This window comes from Mus musculus, chromosome 1 (assembly GCF_000001635.26).
Source record: "Mus musculus strain C57BL/6J chromosome 1, GRCm38.p6 C57BL/6J".
In the NCBI taxonomy this organism is placed as follows: Eukaryota; Metazoa; Chordata; class Mammalia; order Rodentia; family Muridae; genus Mus; species Mus musculus.
The window spans coordinates 151,805,780-151,824,803 of NC_000067.6; the positions used below are offsets into that span (position 1 = coordinate 151,805,780).

General features: G+C 41.6%; 1 protein-coding gene across 14 annotated transcripts in view; it reads left to right on the forward strand.

Moving 5' to 3' along the window:
• The window catches only part of Edem3 (ER degradation enhancer, mannosidase alpha-like 3), a 66,985-nt gene extending 50,436 nt beyond the window's left edge, over positions 1-16,549 (forward strand). The window contains exons 16-21 of one of the 14 annotated variants that reach the window (XM_006529795.2): positions 68-224; positions 1,587-1,778; positions 2,425-2,590; positions 5,740-5,925; positions 6,975-7,022; positions 12,531-16,544. In XM_006529795.2, coding sequence (XP_006529858.1) covers positions 68-224; positions 1,587-1,778; positions 2,425-2,590; positions 5,740-5,925; positions 6,975-7,022; positions 12,531-12,934 — 1,153 coding nt within the window. In that variant the 3' untranslated portion in view covers positions 12,935-16,544. Of the gene's footprint in view, positions 1-67; positions 225-1,586; positions 1,779-2,424; positions 2,591-5,739; positions 5,926-6,974; positions 7,023-12,530 lie in introns of all 14 variants that reach the window. The other 13 variants (XM_006529796.2, XM_011248061.1, XM_011248062.1 and 10 more) reach the window with 13 other exon arrangements.
• Positions 16,550-19,024: the final 2,475 nt, after the last annotated feature.

Genomic DNA, 19,024 nt, shown 5'->3' on the forward strand with positions numbered 1-19,024 from the left:
TTATTTTATTTTTATATTTCACTATTTTTAATATGTAGTTGTAAGCCTTGCTTCTGATTCTTTTCAGCAGAGAGGAGAGTTTCAGAAGTGGAGCTAAGCCTCCTCTGAGAGCCAGAGATTTTATGGCCACTAACCCTGAACATTTAGAAATCCTGAAGAAGATGGGGGTGAGTTTGATTCACCTCAAAGATGGGCGAGTCCAGCTGGTCCAACATGCAATCCAAGTAAGACATTGCTGTATGGGCTAGGTACTGTCTCTCTGCTCTGTAGCTTGAATAGGGTGATGGCATTTGACTGTTGGAAGCTTTAGGAGGAAACACACATGGAAGTCTTTTGGAAAGATGCAAATTCTTGTGATCAGTTGGGATAATTCATTTATATCACTACAGTCAAAACGAGGATGTAAAGCTAAATTTTCTTTCTCAGTTCATTGTCTCTCCATTATTTTATTTTGAGTTAGTGGTTAATTTTAGTTTTCATATAGTAATATTTCTCACTGTTTTAGCTTCCCAAAAGCATTTAATCTTGGTCATTCATCATAGAAACCAAGCTTCCCATATATTTGTACCTGGAAAATATATCATACTTTTTAGATAAATTTTATTGGCTTTTACTTTAAAGTTTTTATAACAAGAAACCTCTAAGTTAATTACACTAGTAGCCCTGTGATGCTGAGCAGCATAGTATTCTGAGTAATTTTAATCTAGAAGCACACTCAGACGAACTTTACTCTCAAATCAGGTTTCCCACGACATCACCTTTCCCTCACATTTTTATCTATTTTCTTGTCACCTCTGACTTTGATTTAAGAATCTCTCTATATCCTTATGGTTCTTAATTGTGAGTGTGGATCTCTAATGCTTTTACTTTGGCCACCATTGAAGTAGTGGCCACCTGTGGCCTCTTAATCATTAATACAGTATAACTTTGCTTAACTGTTGATTTTCCTTCTCTTAAGATGTTTTCTTCCTTTTGGCTCCCAGGGTATTCCAGCAACATAGTTCCTTCTCTTTGCCTTGTAGACTGCTTTGTAGCTCTGCTTCCCTGGCACGCCCAGTCAGTGTAGGCCCATCTAAGACGCTAGGTGACATTCTTCCTGTCTCTTCTTTAACAGTATCCTGTTTCCGCTGCTAGCTTTGAGTGGTTGATGTCTCGGACATGTGCAAATGAACACGTGTATATGCTCATTCTGAACTTTACCCTAAACCCGCCTTCAGTATCTCAGCCTCTATCCGCCCTAACTTGAATTGTGTTTTTCTCTGACAGCAGAAGCTTTCTTTTCCTTCAAAGGGGAAGCCAGTAGAGGTAAACAAGCTAGGGCATTTGATATAGGACAGTTTCAAGTCTCCCCCAGAGCTGGCGTGTATAGATGGAATGTAACAGTGAGAAAAGTTGCAGACAATTGTTTTCAGAAAATTTAATTGATGAAAGTAGTGTATTGAGGTCAAGTTAGATTGCAGATATTTAGTGGGAACCTTAACTAAAAGGAGAGAAATTCCACGCACAGTTTGTAATTTAGGACATCAAAAGGATGGGGAAATTTGCAGGAGGACAGCTAAGTTCCACTGAATCTGTCTCTTTCATAGGCTGCTAGTTCAATTGATGCTGAAGATGGGTTACGGTTCATGCAGGAGATGATAGAGCTGTCCAGTCAGCAACAGAAGGAGCAGCAGCTGCCTCCACGAGCTGTCCAGATTATCTCCCACCCGTTTTTTGGCAGGGTCGTCTTAACTGCTGGACCAGCTCAGTTTGGGCTGGATCTATCTAAACACAAAGAGGTATGTGCACTCTTGTAAGCTTACTGGAGTTTAAATAGTAAGTATTTGACTTGTCTCTTAGTAGCTTTACGTGTAGAAGTTGGGGGACTCAGTGGTGGAAACACATACTCAGCTGAGTGAGACCTGGTTTTAGTCCACAGCACAGCACAGCGCTACCTGAGCATCCAGCTCCTCCATTTTAATTAAAGTGTTCTTGAGTGGCTGTCTGGCTGAGTGGCTGCAGTCATTAGAGTGCTTGCTGTGCACATATGAAGACCTGAGTCCACCCCCAGCATTAAAGCCAGGCATGTCAGTGCCTTCTTTTAATCCCAGCACTGGAAGCAGAAGCAGGAGGATCTCTGAGGATCCCTTGGGCAGCCTGTGATCCCCAAGTTCTGTGAGAAACCCAGGCTCAAAAGATGGTGGATGAGACTGATGATTGACCTATAGCTTTTGTAGGTGTGCACACACACACACACACACACACACACACACACACACACACACACGGGAGGGAGGGAGGGAGGGAGGGAGGGAGGGAGGGAGGGAGGGAGGGAGGGAGGGAGGGAGGGAGGGAGAACGAACCCTTTCCTTAAAGCTCATGCTACCAAAATTAAATGACTAGGTTATAATTGAAGATGATGTAGGTTGCTTTTATTTCTGACAGACACGAGGATTTGTTGCAAGCAGTAAACCATATAATGGTTGTTCAGAGCTCACTAACCCTGAGGCAGTGATGGGAAAAATTGCCTTGATACAAAGAGGACAGTGCATGTTTGCAGAAAAGGCACGCAACATTCAGAATGCTGGCGCCATCGGTGGCATTGTGATCGGTGAGTGGTCCCCTGGGTCACCGTATTGGGCAGAGTAGATGATCGGGGCCTTGTCCTTTTATGTTTTAAAATCTTGTTAAAGCGGTGTTGAGGTTATTTATATTTTGACAACATAAAGGAGAGCTGGCTCAGTGACGTGATCATTTCTTGACAATCCAGAGGTTTCTGTATATTGATGTCAGCGAAAATACTTGGGGTGAGGTGGGAGGGTCAGAGTGCTGCAAAAGTGCCCACCCGCTGGAGAAGAAACTGCCCTTGAGACCTACAGTTCCCAGGTAAGAGCTCACTCAGCCACCTGCAGGGGCAGCCTCTAGAGACTTCTGTCCCTCCACAGGGTGGCAGGCTTTGGAATCCCATACCTGTGGGCGCAGCTCATGGCTCTGCCGCAGTCTGGTAGTGCAATGTTAGCACTACCAGTTATTTGGTATCTTTTCTTTCTGAAAAGGGTTTTGTGAGCTACATAATACTGAGCAACACATAAGCACTAGATGGTAGGACATTTTATCCCTGTGGACTTTTCCCATTGAATTTACAAATGACCAGTTTTAGCTGATTTTGCCCATGTGTTTTGCTATTCTTTACCCCCTCTCTTTTTCCCCCTAACAAGCCATGATTATCAGCAAGAATGTAAACTTTTATATGTCTAAGGTAAAAAGGCATTTACATTTAGAAAGAAGTGGAAGACTGGAATCCCACATCAGTTGTGAAGTGACTGGGAAAGTTCGTTTTGCATTTTTTCTTTTCCTTAATTAGCATCCATTTCTACACTGAGAGTACATAAGACATTTAAAGGGCTGGGGGATGGTATTGAGGGGGTGACCCTGCTTTTGACTTTAGCATCATGAAAACCAAAATGTGAATACTTAAATATTTAGATTTACTTCAGCAAAGATTATTTACTATTCCCTTTATTTATTCTATATGGGTACTAAAATGTTGGTTTAAGTGAATAAATTTTATTAGTTAAAAGTTTTAGGAGAAATTGTGTTTAATAATTTAAACCCAGATTGGGCATGGATCTGCTAGCTTGTGTCTCAGTTTAGCTGTTGCTGAGACACAGCCAAAGTGACTCATGTAAATACTGTCTCTGCATGCTTTGAATTTACAGTTGGGTAGTTCCAACAGCGTTCACTATGTGACCAGTTACAGGAAAATTTTTCTGACTCCTCACGTGTCGTTTTCAAGTGTGTAAATGTACAGGTTTGTGTGTGCATGCACATGTGCATGGAGGCCAGAGGTCAACATTAGTGTCTTCTCAGCTGTTCTCCATCTTATTTTCTGAAACGAAGTCTTTTACGGAGCTCAGGAATTAGCTAGATTGACTGGCCAGTGAACGCTGAGGGTCTGCCCATTGCCCTAAGCCCCAGTGCTAGCGTTTCAGATGTGTATCACAGTACCCAGCTTCTCTGCAGGTATCAGGCATCCAAATTTGCATCCTCATGCTGTGTGGTAGGTGCGGTACCAGCTGAGCCCCTTCCCAGCCCCTAAGTCATCCTGTTTGTTCTTGGCTATTTTCACATTGAGGCTACTCTTACTGAAGAACTTAGTAGCTTATTGTCACTATGATTTTGAGCATTTCTTACTTACCAAGACTTAAAAACAGAGATTTAAAGTAAAACACGTAGTGTAGGATGTATACATCAATCTTTTAAAAAATATCTGTATATAAGATTATCCCAGTTTCTGGGCAAGAGTCTTCATGATGTTCTATGATATATAAAGACTGTCGGGCTGGAGAGATGGCTTAGCGGTTAAGAGCAGTGACTGCTCTTCCAGAGGTCCTGAGTTCAATTCCCAGCAACCACATAGTGGCTCACAACCATCTGTAATGGGATCTGATACCCACTTCTGGTGTGTCTGAAGACAGCTACAGTGTAGTGTATTCATATATGTAAAATAAGTAAATCTTTAAAAAAAAAAAAAAAAGACCGTCAGGTCAGACATTTTCTTTAGTAGCTATTGGTGCAAAATCCTATACTGGGTTTTGTGGAACAAAAAAATGATATTTTGTTGTTGTTGTTCTCAGAAATTTTAATTAAAAGCAAGAAATTTAATGTTTGTGACTTCTTTCCCCTAAGTTTTTTCCTGATAAGGCAATTTTTAAATTTTGAGTAAATTTGTATTTTTATTTAATTTTTTATTATGAGGACTAAAAATACAAATTACCTTAGAAAGCATGTGACTACAGGAGGTAATAATTTACTTGTTATTTTAAGAAAGGAGGTTGTTTATTATATGGGAAGGGATGATTTTCATTCAGCCCAAGAGTAGGACTTATATCTGGGAAACTCTATGCACTGAGCGTTGCTGTAGCTGACAGGTCCCACCTTTCTTTTCACTGGAGCTGTCTCAGCTTTGGGTCTCTTGTAGCTGTGCCTCCTCCCGCTCCTACTCCCTCTCCCTCTCTGTCCACAGTTCCCAAAAGGCAGCCAGGCACACAGTCCCAGTCACTTACATGGACTGTTTACAGGCAGAGACAGTGTTTCTGTGTGGCAGTTCTAGGATCACAGCAGGTCACAGGTCAGACGGCCATCCTTTGTCTGATCAGTCATTACTAAGAGAAAGACACACTGTTGCCAGGACTCTCCTTTACTCAGGGATACTTCAGTATCACTGCTGTGTGATACTGAAAGGGGATATGATTGACATTTACATGGTCAGAGAATTTAACTGGTAATTAACCAGTGTGAAATAACAATACTGTCTAGTTCCGCTTATTCCCAGGCAAGTAATCCCTGGTCTAAAGTTGGTGACTTCAGAGCATTTTACAGTTCTGAAGTCGGAATGTTCAAACTGTAACAAAACCATTAGAGGAAATCTAAAAGTTCGCTCACAGTTAGACCTGTGTGATCCTGCTCATTAAATTCTTCCCTGTGGAGGCTTTTCCTTACACATAGGAAGATAGTCCAGTCATGAGACTGGTGTGCTGTACTTTCCACATACTGTTTTCTGTGTCGAGTAATTCATAATAATTTATTGAGGGTGGTTTATAATTGTGCAGTCTAGAAAACTTCTTTTGCTGCTTTCAATTATTTCCTTGGGATAAATCATAAAATTAGCTCATCTAAAGGTTATACTTGTTTTGGGGGCATAAGAGCATTTCCATTAGCAGGTAACAAGCGCTGACTCCCTCTTTGTTTTCTGGCCAGATGACAACGAGGGGAGCAGTAGCGACACGGCCCCCCTGTTCCAGATGGCCGGCGATGGGAAGGACACAGACGACATCAAGATCCCCATGCTGTTCCTGTTCAGCAAGGAAGGCAGCATCATCCTGGACGCCATCCGCGAGCACGAGCAGGTGGAGGTGCTCCTTTCTGACAAAGCGAGAGACCGAGGTAAGAGCCAGGGCGGGCAGCCTGCCGACCAAAGTCACCTAGGCTCGCTGCTTTTACTTTTAGTTCACTGGTAAAGCAAGGAACAATGTTAGATGGTGGTTTAGAATTTTTCTCTTGGAAACAATAGTAATTTATTGTTTTTATTTTATTAATATTATTAGCATTTATTATTTTTACTATTTTCATATTATATAATATAAATTAAATTATAAATAAGGTGTTTAAAATAATTTACTATTAATATTAGGAAATATTAATAGTAATTTATTATTATAAATAGTAAAAAATTTGTTTTGCTGACTGAATTAGAATGCTTTCAGAATTACATTTTGCATGCAGGGTGTGGCATACAGTATGGTAGTAGTGGTCTTCCCGGCAACCTGTACTGTCATGTCCACTCTTTATGACAACTCTAGAAAGGCCGCAGCGCCTCATCTCATGGGGATTTACACTACAGGAGTTACAAACGGAAAGTTCTCGGGAAACCACTGTGTAAAGGCCGCACAAGTTTTCACACCTGAGGAGATGGGGGACCTGAGGGGAAGTGGGATGTCAGATGTAGGCTATGATCCTGCTCCTGGTAGCAGTCATTCTAAGCCGCAGTATAGAGGACACTGTCCTCACCCATCTCCCTTAAATGAACGCTGTGATATGGTGTGTAAGGGGTTGTGAGTGTTAACAGATGCTCAAAACCACTTAGTTCCCAGACGAGACATCTTTTTTAAATGTGAACAGTACAGTGCTATCCTAGTCAGTCTTTTGTCTTTTTGTACTGCTTTGTTCTTTGAGAGTCTCTGAATTGATAGCTATTTGAGAGCCGTGGAGTGAATGAGTCGGGTGTGTAAGGATGTGTAGCCATGGAGACAGAATATGAGCAGGTCCTCATCTTCTCAAACCCTCCTGTGTACTTGATTTCCTTTTCCCGGGGCCCTTTTTCAAAATTCACTCCCTTCCTGCTCCGCTGTGCATCAAACACAGACAAGTTAAAATTACTGTATAACTCTGTAATGCCTTTGCTTTCCCTTTCTTGTGCTGCCATTGGAATTCAGCAGCCATATTAAAAGGTAAAATGATTCCAAGCTACATTATTAACAGTAGTAAGTATCTTGCATTAAAAAACAATTATATATGCATGTGTATGTATGTACTACACACATATGCATATATAATTTTGTTTTAATAAACCAATTATATATATATATATAATTTTGCTTCATTGAGTACCATAATATATGACTTAATGTAATTTATAACTTCCATGTCCAGTCAATTGTCCAATAATAATAATTCTTTATCGATCCTTCCAGAATCAATCCTATTAATTATATAGTCCATACTCTAGCTGAATTCACTAATCCATGCCCATGCATGAGTCACCCTGACAGCAGCATTGTTATATAAGAGACTATTACTTTTCATCATTTTTTTGTTTACAAAGTAAAATATTTAAAATACTGGCTTGTTTAAAGCTCCTGTGAGGTGAGAGGTACACAGCAGTTGAGGCTGTGTGATTATGGGAAAGCAAGTGTCCCATACCAGGGTGAGTGTAAGGAAGACGGCTGTCAGTTTCACTAGAAAAGACTTGCTAAAGGATAGTAGTCCCTTAAAAACTATGTGTTAAGAAGGAATTATGTAAGTAATATTTTAGAGCACTTTGATAGTCTGAGACTTTATTGAGCTGTTAATATTATAGTGTTGTTTGATAAAGGGTTTTAAGGTTTGTGTATATAATAGTGCTTTGAGAAATGTATAACTGTGTTAGCCAACCCAACAAGTTCTAATTATATAATATTTATCACTGTAAGATAGATCAGTGGTACTAACTCTATTGGATCAGCCACTTTCCTCACTTAGGATAATGTTCTAAGAAGTTAAATTCTGTAGTGGTTCTCAATAGCTTGTCCCATACCATCACCACCTCATGTGCTTTGCCAGCATCAGCAGTGGCTGATGTGCTTGGTAGAAGTGGATGCTCCTGCATTCCCTACTGTGCTGAGTTAGAGTCTGAATCCCACACTTGGACATACTCAGCAGACTATTGTAGTACCGTAGTTCTTCACTTGTACTTTGACAGACATGGGACGACACCCAGAAGACCTTTCTGTCTCTTAGCTCTGCGTCACGAGTTCTAGTTAGAGTTATGTAAGGGACCGTCAAGTAATAAGCACCTAATGCAAGCAGCAGAATGTCTTCAGAACATCCTTCCAAAATGATGTCACATTCCTTGTTGATGAGAAGACCTTTGCACGTATAACACAGGAAATAGAAGCCCCAGACAAGCTTCCTCCTAGACCCTAGATGATTAGAATGTCTATATCTGTTGCTGCCCTTCTACCTGCTAGCAACAGGGTTCAGATATTATACATTCTTTAGAGGCGAAAGCACTACAAATTTATCAAGTAGAACTGTTGCTTCCTTGGGGAAACTGTTGACACTTCTAAAGTTAAGTTATCAACACACAGTTTTAACACTGTGTCTCTTAGTGTCTCATTGCTTCAAATTTTGAATTTTAAAATTTAAAAATTCCAGCCCTGTCTCACAAACAAACAAAAAATGTGTTGGTTATCTTTAAATTGATGCAGTTTACAATTTACAGTCAGCTTTCCTCTTCTCCTTCTCTCTCTCTTTTTTTTTTTTTTTTTTTTTTTTTGGTTTTCCTAGACATGGTTTCTCTGTGTAGCCCTGGCTGTCCTGGAACTCACTCTGTAGTCCAGGCTGGCCTTGAACTCAGAAATCTACCTGCCTCTGCCTCCCGAGTGCTGGGATTAAAGGCGTGCGCCACCATGTCCTCTTCTCCTTGTTCTTCAGGAAAGCATCAGCATTTAAAGATCCAGTATGCTCTCAAGCTTTCAGCCTACAAAACAGGCAGCGCTCTGTGCCCTAAAGCCTAGAGACAAACGCTCTCAAGGCCGCTCTTGTGTGTGTGTGTGTGTGTGTGTGTGTGTGTGTGGCAGGTAAAACATCAGACAGGAAATGAAAGAGAGATTAAAAGAAAGAGTCCTGTCTTATAAACTGCCCTGAATTGAAGCCAAGCAGTCTCAGTCCTCAGATAACCCATCCAACGTAGGTTTCAGTGTGACTGCCCTGGTGCTGGGCTGCGCAAGACTGTCGTAAAGGTCTGATTCCAGCAAGGGTAGCCTCAGACTTGAGCCGATGGCTCTCTGCCTGGAGAGGAGTACCCAGCGTTATGGTCAGGTTCTGGGTTTTTACATCCCTGTGACTCTTTTCTTCATTGAGAAGTTCAGCTATTCTATTCTCAAATCAAATGCCACCTTCTGTATGACATTTTTCTTCTCACTCTTGGCAGAATATAAGGGTTTTTTTCCTCTTATAGTTCAATGATTGTATTGTATGATTGTTTAATATATAGCTCTTCTTAACTATGAGGTTTGCTCTTACTTACCATAGAATGTGCTGGTGAGTGAATGATTGTATAGCATGCAAACTCAACTTTTCACCAATGTTATCTTCCCCTTTGATTAGTAAGACCCACTAATGTTCCTTGGACTTTTCTTGGCTTTTTGATGTGCCATTTCTGCATCAACATTACACCCTTTAGACAGTGACAGGTACCTCCTTTGAATCTTTGTTCCTCTCAGATCAGAGCCCAGGCTGGCTTGGCTGCTGTCCCTGCTCCTTCTTGTCCTGTGGGTCCACAGGCTTTTACAGATGGCCGTGCCTGTGCTTCTGCTCTCCTGACCTATGTGCTTGTTCCTCTGCAAGTTACTTAAGTTTTGTTGTGAATACATTTCACATGGTATCTCTTCCCATACTGAATCTGTTTAGAATTTCAGCTTTAATTCAAAAACTAAAAGAAGTAGAAACGAGATTCATTTTTAAATCATGTATTTGCATATTTTTTATAGTGTGTGAAAACTGTTAAATGTGACGAAGTCCTGTTCTGGAACATATCTATAAATTTAATCAGCTCTTATTTTTACTGTCATTGTATATTTTAAGCAATCTGAGCTGTATACCTGTCATAAATTTGTTTTGAAGGTTTTTTTAAAATTTATATTAGGGAAGATGTACAGTTTCACTGTTAGATGCTGGGCTTCTACTGAGGAGTAGAAGTTTTTTTTACAATGTTTTTTATTAACTTTGGTAGTATTTCTTAAAATTAGGTTTGGTTTATGTCTTAGTGTTCTGTTGCTGTGAAGAGACACCATGACCATGGCAACTCTTTTTTTTTGGTTTGTCGAGACAGGGTTTCTCTGTGTAGCCCTGGCTGTCCTGGACACGGCAACTCTTATAAAGGAAGACATGTAATTGGGACTGGCTTACAGTTTCAGAGGCTTAGTCCATTATCTTCATGGCAGGAAGCATGGTAGCATCCAGGCAGACATGGTGCTAGAGAGGTAGCTGAGAGTTCTGTGTCAGCAGCAGGAAGAGAGAGAGAGACACTGGGCCTGACTTGAGCATTTGAACCTCAAATCCTACCCCAGTGGTGTGCTTCCTCCAGCAAGGCCACACCTCCTAATAGTGCAGCTCTCTGTGGGCTCTGGGGGCCATTTTCTTCAAGCCACCAGACTTTAGTTTCAGTATAAGTCATAGTCTAAAAATATAGGTAATACTTGTATTCTTTCTATATTTACCTTGGTTATTCTGTTGCTTATGGCATTACCTAGACACCAGATCATAATGTAACCTCTGAAGGGTCTCAGCCACATGCAGTCTTCCTTACTCGACAGGACAGGCCTGCACCCGCCCTGCCCTTCTAGACTTGAGTAGTGCAAAGCGAAGCCTGAGGACTTTGCTGTTCTTGAACCTATGGTCGTCTAGTGCTGAGCTCCCTCTTTGTTTAATCTCACCCCCATGGTTCCTAACTTTTTACTTAATTGTGCCTCTTTCACAGCTCAGAACCCTGAGATGGTAAAATAATAAGAGAAATAAGGCATTTCATTGAAAAGAAAAGAGAAGGAAACTAAGATGTCTACACCTTCAGCTCCCCTGCAAAAAACTAACAAGAAAACCAGAAACCCAATTGTGTTAAGTTGCTTTTCTGTTACTGTGACAAAATACCACTACAAAGGCAGCTTAGAGAAGAGTTTGATTTAGATAACATTTCCACAGGGCTAGAATCTGTAATGGCTGTGGCAGCATGGCAGCAGGCAGCTGAGAGGTCACATCTTCAGCCTTAGCCAGAAACCAGAGAGAAAATGGAAGCGGGCCTAGGCTATGAACCTCCCAAAGTTCATCCCGAGTGACCACGTCCTCCAGGAAGACTCTGCCTCCTAAACTTTCCCAAATAGCACCAAACAGGGCGCCTGGGACCAAGTGTCAACACTCAGGTCTGTGGGTGACGACAGTTCTTCCTTAAACCATCCACAGACTCTAACCCTCAACTGGAGAGAGTAAGTGTGTGTGCTCATGTGTGTGAGGAACTTCCCTAAGGCAATGAGAGAGAGCTGCTGAGAGCGGGCGGTGCGTGCTCACCCGCATGTGCCTGCCTGTCCGCATTTCCTCCGGGTTAGTTGGGTTTTTAGTAGGTCCATTTTCTTCCCTCTCCGACCCCATGCTCTGCTTCCTTTCAGAAGGGGCCCTCAGATGTTATCACTGCAAGCTTTCCTTGTAGCCTGTGCCTAGCTCCCTGATTAAAAGCGGGGTATTTCTCTTATGTGCACACATAACCAGTTTTTGTGGATATTGTTTTCTCGTTGGGCTGTGAGATGCTTAAAGACAGATATAGTGTTAGTTTTCACTCCTCATTTTCTCTCCGGCACCAGGCAGCTGGCAGAGTTCTGTTGGCTGCATTGCAGAAAGAAGGCAAGTGGGATGTGGGCAGTAGGTGACAAGGCCACTAAATACTGCAGTGTAGGAACTCAGAGGACTTCCAGGGCTTCATATTTGATGTTCATTACAAAAGCTGTACCTGCTTAGGCTCCTAGTGAATTTTAGAATAACTTTAATACACAGTAATAGCTTTATTAACAATCTCAGTTTATGAAAATATTTCGATGAGTCATATTAATGCCTGTAGCCATCATGTTTTTTTGTTTGACTCTAAGTGGATCACTGAGTGGTAATTTCACTTTTCCAACAAATATGATTTCAAGTTTTAGCAATGATATATGCTATTAAAATTTATTGCATTTAGGATGTTTTTGTGTACAAGCTTTCTTGAACTTAGGTGTTAATAAATTGTATATGTATACCTGATTGTATGTGTAGGGGTGTGTGTGTGTGTGTGTGTGTGTGTGTGTGTGTGTGTGTGTGTGTGTGCTTATACAGAAACATGGAGGCCATAGGATCCTTTGGAATTGGAGTTACAGGTATCTGTGAGACACCAGCTTGTTACATGGCATTGTCCAACAAGCACTCTTAGCTACTGAGTCGTCTCTAGTCATGATGGTGAAATTTTATATGCATTTTAACATGTTTGTTTGGTGCTTTTGTTACTTATTAATCCTCATCCAAGTCAGGGCTATGCTGTTAGTTATTATTACTCCTTTCCATTGGGAGGGACACTGGTTTTCACTGCCAGCACACTCACAGCTGTCATTGATTGGCTGCTTTATTTATTTTACTGCAGAAACCAGGTGACTTTGTAAATGTGGTGCAGTTTTTAAGAGGGAGAGTGATGTGTTTGCTTCTTTCCTGTGCAGATCCCGAAATGGAAAATGAAGACCAGCCATCTTCTGAAAATGATTCTCAGAATCAGAGCGCAGAGCAGATGCTCTCGCTTTCTCAGACAGTCGACTTGGCTGATAAGGAGAGCCCTGAACACCCTGCAGATTCTCACTCAGAGGCGTCTCCATCGGACAGTGAAGAGGCTGCTGGCTTTGCCCCCTCTGAACAGATATCTGGGTCCACCGAAAACCACGAGACTACAAGCCTTGATGGTGAATGTACAGACTTAGATAACCAAGTTCAAGAACAATCAGAAACTGAGGAAGATTCCAGTCCTAATGTCAGCTGGGGTACAAAGGCCCAGCCTATAGACTCCATATTAGCAGACTGGAATGAAGACATAGAAGCATTTGAAATGATGGAGAAGGATGAACTATGACTCTCTGGAAAGACTCTGGTGGTAGATATTTAAAAGGAAGAGGTAAACTGTGGTTTGTGACACCCACCCTGTACCAAGCAGGCTCTCCTGGGAGGCTCTGAGCATTGCTCAAGCGCGTTCTGACTGGGGTAAGTAGCCACCATAGGAACCTGGAGCACGCTGTGTTAGAGCTGACCACTGAAACTGCCCCATCCAAAGTGGAGACTCACAAGCCCTCAGATGGCGGTATCCCTGGCCAGGGAAAGATGACTGCCCACTCCTGGGTAGACAAGAAGCAAATTCAGCTAATGGAACCTGGGAACAGAGTCAGTGTCGCTTTCTGATTGAAGAAAGCTTCACTGCCTTGGGCTTGGGGAAGATTTGAGCGAGTATTGTGGCATCTCGGCTTTGCTGCCTTCACAGGAACTCTCTAAGTGACCTACGGGTTCTGAAGCAGATGCATTTACGGCAATGACAGTTTCTGCGCATCGCTGTTACATGCTTCAATCAGTGACAAATGGCCAGGACGACTTGATTTCTTTTCCTCTCCCAACAATGACCTTAGCATTTAACCAAAGCTGAGCCCAGTGTACTTTTCCCATAGGTCTCCGTAAAGACCTACTACGGGGCCATGGAGAGGGTCCGGTAGATAGTGTGGAAATTTGTTGCTTACTGCTCGGGGTAAATAGAGAAGGAGAAACTGTAATGTTGCAATATCAACTTCCCGTTGGGGGAAGCTATGACTACTCTAGATGGAACTCAGCATTAGGTCCTGGTGGGGTAGATTGGAAGTCTTTTCTAGTTCATTTCTCTTAAGGTGGTTCCTCTAACCATCAGCCTTACTCCATCCATTTTAGTATGCAGTTTGAGATGGAAGGCTCGTCTCCAAGCCCTGCTCCATCTCCCTATCTTATAGAGCCATGAGAAACCATGGTAGTAGACTGTAGTCCCGGGGTGACTACTGTCTTTCTCCTTTGAAGCTGGAGTCTGTCACATTTTCTGTTAAATCATGGGTTTAGGTTTGTTTTGTTTTGTTTTAACAAATACTCCTTCCTTCTAATGTGGACTTGAAAATTAGTCTCTGGTGACCTGTGTAAAAACTATATAGCCATATAAGTAAAAGAAAAAGATTTTTTGGGGGTGTGTGTGGCAGTCTGGAGCTGGTCACATTTAATTATTTTTGGTTTTGCTTATTGATACTTCTACATTGAAATCATGGTTTTATTCATTTTATTTATTTTTGAACTTGTTTTAATTGCTTCTAAAGGAATATTTGAGGGACTTCATTCCTTTTTACCATGGCATTACACAGTAACTTTTCTCTACAACGTGGTTTTGAGGTACTGAATGACTTAGGTTATCTATGGAGCCATGAATGACAGCAGTGCTGTGCTGTAGTTGTGTAAGTTCATGTCTTAGGTCCCAGGTAAGCGTGCCCTTTTATAAGGGAATAAATACCTGTTTTCAAAAGGTCCAAATAAATGATTGGTCAGTGAGTGATGAATCTTAGAGAATTCCTTGGGGCCGGGGTAGCATGGCAAGGCCTTCATTAACTCGTAGTTAAACCTGACAGCAAACATGGGTATTTTAGTCTCTCTGCATGGGAAGTTTGGTGTGAGAAGATAGAACCGTAATACATAGAGTATACAGAAGGGGAGATGTGCTTCGTTTTATTTCATTGCAAAGCTGCCAAAATAGCTGACGCTTAATTACTTGACTTGATTTCTAGGACTGGGGCTTGGAGGAAGGGAACAGATGTTCCTTGGCGACTTTGATTACAGAAGCCTTCTATGGATTGATTTTGTATTTGTAGCTCAAAGCCATTGTTGACTAAATCAAACTCTGCTAAGTTATCAAAGCCGCATATTTTTTTCCTTTGAGAACTTAAGGGCATGAAGGGGAGCCCATGGCACATTAGGAAAAGCCAGCGACTGCCACTTACATTCCTTTGGCCACTAGGAGGAGCTGTTGCCCTTCATTAAGGCACCTATTGATTTGTTTAGGAAAACCAAATCCTTTAAAGAAATAAATTTAAGACATTTTACTTACTAACTAGAAGGAATAATACTCAGTTCCCCCTACTTAAGAAAAGAGGAATACGTTCAGCGTCAGAACACAACATTCTAACTGAGTCTCCATCCATTTTTGTATTTGACATACTGCCTGCCACAAAGTAGTCTTTTGAGTTCACTAGGAAATTCCAACAGCATAGATTTTTAAAAAATTTTTTTTTCATTGTTGTTGATGTTTGTTAAAAACCTTTCATAGATATTTTATTTACTTGCTGAAGATTCAGGGACTTCTGAGACCCTGAGTTTAGAAACATCTGGTCTACCTCAGTTAAATGTTGACTGCTTAGAAATAGAGCTGAAATGATCACCACAGCCATAAAATTGTTTGACTAAGAAAGATTTATATAATGTTTACAAACCTGGAATCAAGTGCGGATATTACCTGAAAGCTAAAGGTTAGCTGTTAAGAGCAAGTATTTAATTCAGGTATTTTTCAAGTTTTAAAACTTGTTTACCAAGTAAAATTAGGTATTTTTTTTCTTCACATAAAAACTCCATTGAAATTATATGCCCTAATTTGCAATATTTTCCCCATAAAATTTAAATGTGAAAGAACAGTAATTTACTAGATATGTTTTGGGTGGGGTATTTTGTTAAGTAGGTTTTCTTTTTTCTCTTTAACCTATGTAATAAGCTTCCAAAAAAAGTATAATTGTTTTAGAACAAATTATTTTGTAATTTTCCTTTTCCTTTTTCTTTACAGTATTAGATACTTTTAAGTGAAAAATTATGCACTCTCTGACTTCAATTTCACTAATGTAATTATTTTCTCGGGAATTCTTTTAGATCTAAATTACCATCATATTAACTTTTCTTATACAAAGCCAGCGTTTGTTCTCTCACCAGACTCCATGCCAGATCCATCATAAGAAAGCTCAGCCTAAGTAATTCAAATAGTGCTTACAACTTTAGGGGGAGGGAGGGTAGCATTCAGTCAATACTCCAACTGGTTGTTTATGCACAAGGCTACAGTCAGAACATAGAAAAAAAACATTCTGTGAATGAAACATTGTATGTTCAGATTTTATAAAAGACATTTTTAAAAGCCCAATTTACAGCCGTATATTTTCTTATGATGTAATTTATGAAAAAGCTGTCTGTACTAACAGGTGCTGTAACACTACTGTCGTTGGGTTTTGTTGTTTGGTGATAAATGTATACAATATTTCTAATGGAAACTATGTACTGTGATGTAAAAGTCTGGGCAAAATGTATATAATCCTTGTATATAATTGTGTATTTGATTATATTACTGATTGTAAATTTAATAAAACATGTAAATATTCTGGTCTAGTTTTAAATTTCAAATTTTTAGAATCATTGTACAAATATCTAGAATTTGGTGTCTCTGTTTTCCTTTTGTCTCTCTTTACCCCAGGGCAATGAATTTGCAGGTGTTTTGTGGTATAGAAACCCATGCAAGCATCAGTTCTAAAACTCAAATAGTACCTCGTACAAACTACAGTTTAAAAAAAGTAATAATTCTCTGTCATTGTTGGTAACATTTGTGTCTGAATTTACTTATACTTAATAAAATTACTTGCCCTCTTTTAATATTATCATCAAAAGTAGGTTCATTAGTCCTTTTCTATTCCTGTGTTGAAAGCCATGACCAAAAGCAGCTTTGGGTTTATGGTCCCCAAGGGTCAGAGCCCATCATCATCATGGCAGGGAGTGGCAGCCATCAGACGAGGTGGCACAAGATCGGAGAGCACACATCTAGAACCAGAAGCAGGAAACAGCAAACTGTAGTGGCAGAAGCAAGGCCATGCCTCTAAACCTCCCCAAATAGTGTCACCAACTGGGAATCAAATATTTACATGCCAGAGCCTATGGTGGTGGGAGGGTAGGGGTGGCACACCTCATTAAAAGCAGTGCACTAGCCTTGGCCCTTTGCTCTTCATTCCCAAGAAGCCATTGTGTTTCAGTGGCTCTGAACTCTGCTATCCCAAGGACTCTGAGCAGATAACATTAAAGACCATGTGATCATTATCAATTTTAAGGCTTGAACAAGTTCCAGGCATCTTAGTCAAAGTACCAAATTAAGTGACTGGGCAGTGGACGGGAGCTCTGGTTTAATTCCAGAGGTAAACCTGAGCTCCTTCCAGTGAGTCACCCTCTTCCTCAGCCCTGCTTCACCCCCAGTTTCTGCTAACCTTCACTCAGCCACACTCCCTCCCTGCTTTGCATGTCTCCCATCTGAGACTGAAGAATATGAGTGATAGTGTCTGTTCTGGGGTTGTCTGGGCAATTAGTCCAGCCTCACTATGCCCCACCCTTCCAGGACAATGAAAGTATCACTGTTAGACTGTGAGGCGAGCAAAAGGAAACTTCAGAGGCCCATCTACTTAGAGGCTGAGTTCTTTAAAGGTTAATGGAGAAGAGTACCTACCTACCTGCTATTAAAGCATGGGTACTTACTTATTAGAACTAACTTGTTAGCCATGAGCTTGTGTTGGGCTAATTAAATACTGTCTGCTCTCTTCAAAGGGAATGCCATTGATGGACCTCTGGAAGACTCTTGATCTATAAAAGAATGCTAGCCCAGGTTAAGGTTCTTTTAGAAATCCTGTGGTGCTCTTTAGGGCCACATACCACTAACTTTGTCTTAACAGCAGCAGGTGATGTCAGGGTTTATAATAGCATGTGACTTCTCAGAGTCAAAGCTTCCTCACATGGTTGATCAAAGAACCAATGAATAAATAGACCAGCATTAGAGAACCTTCAGTCTGGAGGCTAGCTGCTTCCACGGCCGTCATTCTGACATCTCCAGCAGCCTTCCTCCACTTTGCCCACTCTCTTTCCAGCTTCTGCTGTAGACTAGTCAAAGCTTCCCGCTACAAATGGGTCCAGACAGCTGCTGCAACTGGAAATTCTAGGTCATGCAGCCACTCTCCTGCCCTACCGTAGAACTATTAAACTGAATCAATTCTAGCCTGTCTTCTTGTTAGCAGCCACAGGGACAGACAGTTTTCAAATCCCTCTTAACCCGTTTGCTTGTTCTCTCTCTCTCTCTCTCTCTCTCTGTGTGTGTGTGTGTGTGTGTGTGTGTCTCTCTCTTCTTTTCTTCCTCTTTTTTTTTCGAGACAGGGTTTCTCTGAATAGCCCTAGCTGTCCTGGAACTCACTCTGTAGACCAGGCTGGCCTCGAACTCAGAAATCCGCCTGCCTCTGCCTCTCAAGTGCTGGGATTAAAGGCATGCGCCGCCACTGCCAGCTTAACTCGCTTTCAAAAGGACCGTTTGCCTAGAAATCTGGGGAAAGGTTTTCCGAGTCTGGGGCAGGTCTAGGAGGGCAAAAGTCCAGGCTACTCCACACACCCACACCTTGGTGGCCAGAATAGCCTTGAGGGAGGAAGGGATTTCAACAGAGGGAGGATTTCAACTGTGGGAGCTTCTGGGCGGGGCGGGGTGGGTGTGGTGTGGTGGGGCTCCTCTGTGCCCCACTCTAATGCGTGACTGCCCCTTCCTACTGCCTGGCCGACCTAGTGTGCCATTTGATTCTTCCAACCTCAAGTCACTGTGATTCCCCGAGATCATGATGTCACGAGCTAGATTTGCCTGTGACTTCCCATTCAGCATCTGTGACAAGCTGAGCACCTTGGTCACTCTTCCAGCCGTCCTGGAGAGAACATTACAGACCTTCCATTACTGATGTCTTTGCTTTTTGAGCATGCCTTTAAACATGCCCAGTAGTGTACATCCTAATCTAGCCGAGCATCCACCCAGAAGTGCTTTTTCCAGATGACTATGCCTAGCCTTTGTGAAATAAATTCCCTGTCTGTCCTTTGTCCTTGGAGACTTGCTGTTTGGGGTGCTGCAGACTTCATTCTCATGCCTTCAGGCAATAGAGATCCACTCTTGTATGTCTTGGCTGTGACTTTTTGGCTTTCACTGATCAAGACACACTTTCCTCGTGTTATTTTACGGCATAACCAAAGCCATTTCTTTATTGAAGTGATGTGAACTCAGTCTGTCACCTTTGTTCACCGACTTGGAGAGCACCAGGACCACCACATGTCCCAGAATCAGCGTCACTCC